The sequence below is a fragment of the Melampsora larici-populina genome (genome assembly GCF_000204055.1).
Source record: "Melampsora larici-populina 98AG31 unplaced genomic scaffold MELLAscaffold_46, whole genome shotgun sequence".
NCBI lineage: Eukaryota > Fungi > Basidiomycota > Pucciniomycetes > Pucciniales > Melampsoraceae > Melampsora > Melampsora laricis-populina.
In genome coordinates this window covers 247,965-253,594 of record NW_006768810.1, presented here as the reverse complement: position 1 = coordinate 253,594, position 5,630 = coordinate 247,965, and the positions used below count along the sequence as shown (strand labels likewise).

At 37.6% G+C, this 5,630-nt stretch overlaps 1 protein-coding gene across 1 annotated transcript; it reads right to left on the bottom strand.

Moving 5' to 3' along the window:
- Nucleotides 1-1,981: 1,981 nt before the first annotated feature.
- On the bottom strand, nucleotides 1,982-4,780 carry MELLADRAFT_110661 (uncharacterized protein; the record flags this gene model as incomplete). The annotated part of the gene is made up of 12 exons (XM_007414814.1): nucleotides 1,982-2,343; nucleotides 2,436-2,577; nucleotides 2,608-2,709; nucleotides 2,814-3,075; nucleotides 3,344-3,420; nucleotides 3,491-3,577; nucleotides 3,664-3,883; nucleotides 4,006-4,071; nucleotides 4,149-4,225; nucleotides 4,293-4,373; nucleotides 4,469-4,519; nucleotides 4,616-4,780. The coding sequence occupies 12 exons, from the start codon at nucleotides 4,778-4,780 to the stop codon at nucleotides 1,982-1,984; spliced, it is 1,692 nt and encodes a 563-aa protein (XP_007414876.1).
- Between the last annotated feature and the right edge of the window lie 850 nt (nucleotides 4,781-5,630).

The window sequence follows — 5,630 nt, the reverse complement described above, 5'->3', positions numbered from 1 at the left end:
GATCCCAGAGGAAAATTTATGTGACGTAGTAACAGTAGTGAATAGAAGTAAGTTCGTCTGATTTTGTTTATTTGTCATCTACCATTTGTCTGACCCCATTCATTTATATTACCTTTTTGTGATACTTTTTCTCACCATCAGTGTAAAACCACATCACTATCAATTGTTGTGGATTAGTTTGATTTTTTTACTGTATACAAACTCTGTTGGATTGATTTATACATCTTTTCATTCCAATCTTGTTTGTTGATATTGTCTTTTTAGGCTTGTAAAGATCATCAATACTAGCAATGGCTATATACATGTTGGATAGTATCCAATATCATCACAGTATTGGGTTTTTGGTCTTTTGATCAATATTGAGTTTGGCAGGGTTATCTTCTTGATTTGTATTCTTACATTTGTCTGATAGATGGCATGGTTTTGAAAACAATGGTTGGATTTGAAATTTATTCAAAGTAAATTGAGGAAGTAATAGAGATGAACTTTTTCATTGTGAAGATCATAAGTTGAATGATTTTCATACATTTATGTCATTCTGATCAATCTTTATTATGATGTCCTTGATATCTGCTTTCCTGAAAATTTAGACTGTTGAAAAACAGAGAAAGTAAAAAAATACATACTTCATTATTCTGATCCTTTGAAGTGGGGGCTTCTGATTAATTGATACATCTGCCACTCTGTCCAATTTATGTTCTTCTTGCTGGTGCAATTCCATGAAACCATTGCAACAGATTGCAATAGCCTGCAGTCTAACTTATCACAAGTGTGTATCCCTTGTAGTCGTCAAAGCAAGCCCTTTGCAATTCACCCCAAAGATTTTGATGGAAGGATCTATTTTGTAACTCTTCCTTCACAGCACAGGGAGCTTTTGGATTCAAAGCTTCCAGTGGATTAATTCTGAGTTGTGTGTACACATCCCCACAACCAGGAGTCATAATCATTGGGCTTGGAAGTCAACAAACCCTGGGCCCGCTGCTGCAGAACTTGAATGATCATGTAAATCACTTTGAGGGGACTGTACAAGATTTAGGTCAGTGTGACTTTGTAAGAACTGAAAGTGTTCACTTTTTTCTTGCAAGCTAACAAAACAAAAGATCTTGGGGTAGCACTTTGATCTCAAGCAAGGATCATGAAAGCTGATCTGTTACCTTGAGCTTGTGTGGAGATTTCTTCAAAATTGCTATCATTGTATGATCTAACCTTTCTTTTTGCTGTGCTGAGAGTCATTGTGGAATGGCAATAGATCCTTTCCTGAACACCATTGGGCAAATTTTGAAACAGCAGAGTTTAAGCCCATCCAGGCAGATATTCTTCATTATCCACATCAAGCTCAATGATGGTGGATTCACCACAGCTGTCTTTCAAGGTGGCATCTTTGGGTCCCATATAGTGGCTGATTGTGTTGGATCAACTTTTCAAGAATGTAGTTTTACAAGAAAAGCTTACAAGCTCACGGAAAATGTTGAAAATTGAGTGGAGGGAGATTTAAAAGCTTAACTAAGCATGTCCTCATGTGCTACCCTGCTTTAAAAGGATCATGATTGTTTAATGGGTGAGCTCCATTTTTTTCCACTTCACCTTGTGGCAAAGGTATTCCACCCTCTGGATATGTTATTCATGAAATGCTAGTATACATCATTATACCTCCAACATGCATTTTATGTAGGATGGTTTTAAAAATAATGCATTGTCTATTTGCCAATGAAAGAATTGAAACACAATCAAGGATCAAACATGGATTTTATCATTTATCAGATTTTGGAATCAAGCATTCTTTGTTTTACATTTTACTTAAATATATTGACACAGCATTGAATTCACTAATACAGATAAATAAATAGAAAATACCACTCAACAACAGTTCTCAATCAAATTCTTCATCTTCTTTAGAACCCCACTGATGTTAGAGAGCTAGAAAGACCAAAAGATGTCTTACCACAAACAAGTGTTGTCTTTTAGGAACTGTCTTGCCATCTTAAGCTGATTTTGGTATTGTAAGCACTGAAGAATGTGCTTTTGTAGATGTGCCATTGCTAATGAGTTCTGTTAATTCAGAATCCAAAAGGTGAACAAGATCTTTTGATGTAGCATTTGCAGGTTGAGAAAGATTGTTATCCTGAATTGGTATTGAATGTTGATGATTCTGTGCAGTAACTGGTTTGGATTCTTTCTGATTTGTCTTATCATCTTGATTCACAACTTCCACATGATTGTCATGGGTCTTTGAGTCTAACAATGGAGTCTTGTCTAATGTGACATTCGCCTTCTTGAATTCTTTTTCAGTGGCTACTAGATTTGTACTGCTATTTGATGTTAACTGGATTAGCTTCAAAGTAGCTATTTATATATCGCAGAGGGAATAAATAAAAATCAACAATCTTTGATTCCTTAAATCAGAAATTTGACCCAGAGTATCAAATTGAACTAACCTGCTACAACTTTGGTATGGCCTTCAATGATTGACTGAAGACTTGTCTTGACTTTTGTTTCATCATCACTATTCCTAATGATATTGATCAACCCAGAACTGTAATGATAAAGGCTTTGATAAGTCTTTTTGCAAGTCTCACACTTTCAAAGGAATAGTCATTCTCACATTACTTTGGGCCCATTTTCTGCTACTTCAAGTAATGCTGAGACAGCTGCCTTGCTATCAGAGGCTGCACTCACCAAAACTTCCCTGTGAAAGATTTGTTCTGCTTCCTATAAATATAAAAGATGAGGTTTAGACCAGCATTCATAGCTTCTTTAGCCTAGATTCGAAACAATTTGAAAACCGAGAGAAGTTTGTGCAAAGAATTACTTACTAAAGCCAATGCTGATGTCGCTGCCACTTTCAATCTTTTTGGAGTAGAAGCCTGGTTTTGAAGAATTAACATTTGTGTATCAATTGAACGAGTCTTCGCGTCGAGTTCCTTCTTAGATTGATCTACGGCTGTCCTTTGCTCCAAGTTCAATTTGTTTCCAATGGCAGTTAAGCTTGGGCTAAACAGCCGTGTAGAGATGAGCTTTTTATCCCCTCCGACTATTCCACCTATAAGGTTTTTATTTGCAAGGACGATCTTAGCTCTGTGGTCATCGTTTGTTTTTTCGAATGTTCAAATAATTCAAATAAACTACATCAGTTTCTCAATCTTTTTAATCTTTTAGCTAATGATATAATTGCTACAAGTTAAAATTTCCGACCTTGCATTTATCACAATTTTGAAGACTTCTACAAGGACCGAAGGGTCTTTTGGTAATTTTGAAACTTCCCTCAAACAATCACTGAAGGAACGATCATCAGCCATCTTTGACAATTTTCTGTGATTATACACTTTGAAGGCTAGATGCTTACATGATCTTTGGTACTTCGTCTCGTATCACGGCCAACGCCCTTTGTGCTGCTTCCGGATTACTAGTCGCACTAGCCAACTAAAGTTTTGTCAAATGAACAATTTGTTACCCAATCCTTTCATTTTCTGCAAAACCATGTAAGACTTACTACCTGTCTTGGGAAACCTTCGCCTGTTTCTATCACAAGTCCCTCGTCTGCGGCTTTCTTCAAGGTCGCTGCAGATACTTTTGGATTCTGTGGGACGTGAGTTGATATGAGTATTTCAAATTACAAATTCAGATGCAAAAGAATACAATAGATTTTCTGCCCTTAAGACTTACTATGAAATTCTTTGCAATCTCATCAAATCGATTCATGCTAGATTCGATGGTCCTCACAGCCTCTTGGACAGAAGACACTACCGAAACAGTTTTGTTATTCAGAATAGGATCCTGTGTCAATTTGTTTTTAGTCTGAACTAATCGACGGGGTTGCAAGGTTCTCTTCAATACTCTGGTCTTGCTAGTACTGGATACTTTCTTGTTCTGTCTTATTTCTGTGCTGTAAATAAGAATTGATGTATGTTAGCTTTCTCTTCCTTCTTCACTATGAAATCTCAATCGAAGTCTTGATACGATGCAATACCATAAACATTTAAGTGGTAGCTGCTTGAAATTACTAACCTATATGGTGGATGTCGCATCCGGTCGAGATACCTATCTACATCATTTATTTCACCCCTTAGATTTCTGAGATGTCACCAATGATTTTTCCCCAGATGAGTATGATTGCATTTTCTCATCCTGTAGTATTTGAGATAACTCACATGAATATTTCGCTTGAGGCATCGTTAGTATCACCGAGCTCTTCTGTCCCTTTCTCTCTAGAAGACCTGCTTCCGATCTTCATGTTTTCAAAATCTTTGAATATTTGTTTTCTCTATGTCAGTTTGATTCTATGATCTACTCACGGGTGAAGATTGAAGTTCGCCATATTTATTTACGCGTTGGAATATCGATTCCTTCATTCCTTGTCCAGATGAGTCCGGAAGCTGATAGAACATCCGATACAAGGTAAATCACAGTCAACACTTCCTCTCTGGATGACGATGGCCTGGAATATGATTATTTGGGAAAAGACACATACCCGTGATGATTCCGGAAGGATTTGACTCATCGTTTCATTGGGCGTCTTATACTGATTGTATGAGGAATAACATCAAAATCTGAATTCTTTATTCTTTATCTCAAGCTTCTTTCCATAACTATTTTTTTTCGATACGACCTGTCTTACCTGATAGGCCTCGTAATTGGTCTCGGCGCCCTTGACTGAAAGATCACGATCGCACGGTGCAATGGAGAGAGATCTAAATTGGTTGGAAGATGAGAATCTTAATGGTCCGGATCTTGAGTAGCTGGCTAAATCTGCAATCAACCAAACCAAAAAGATAATGTTCATAATATAATATATAACTGATGTATCTTTGAGGTTCAAAACCACCCTGCTCAACGTTCGTGCTTGAATATACCAATCTCTGATAATATAGCTCTATACGTTTGCGCCAGTTGAGTGACAATCTAGAGAAAGATGGCCAGAGAACTATGAATGGTGTGGCGAATCTCGCCCGGTGATCATAACTGTAGTATAGTCGCAACTTGGCTGGTGGCGACGCTAAAAGCAGCACACTCGAACCTTGACATCCGAACCACAAGCTCCGAATCATGATGAAAATTTGAGGTCTCGTATAGAGTGCTCTGGCCTGCAAAAACGGCTCGGAGTGTCTAGGCTACAACGATTAAAATTTAATTATGAACACGTTCATCGTCCTTGACAATTTCCAAAGCTGAAGCTTATGACTTTGGTAACGCTTCAAATCTCGCAGATTGGCTTGATTACTTACAACCTACAGTCATCTCTGACATAACCCATACCCAAAAAATGTTGCCCAAAAGTATGGGTTTTGCTAGAGTATAGGTTACCTCAATCTCTATCAAAAGCCATAATTATATATTTGCAGACAAAATATGGGTTATGACAAAGATTGTACAAAACAAAAAATTGACTTCTTGGGAAACCTTAAAAAACATATCAGAAAGAGTCTGCTGCGCTGCTTTGCAGCTTTAACATGTAGCAATTGGCAGTGTTTAAATGAGAGATTACCCTCAAGCCTGCGACGGTAATATCAAGTCCATTACACAGGGCATGTCAAGTGTCGGGTAGAGCGAGGACCCGATTCTGTTTCGGGTCCGGTGACCACAAAAAGTTGTGGCGTTCAGGTTGAACTAGATGGAAAAAGTTTTTCATCTAG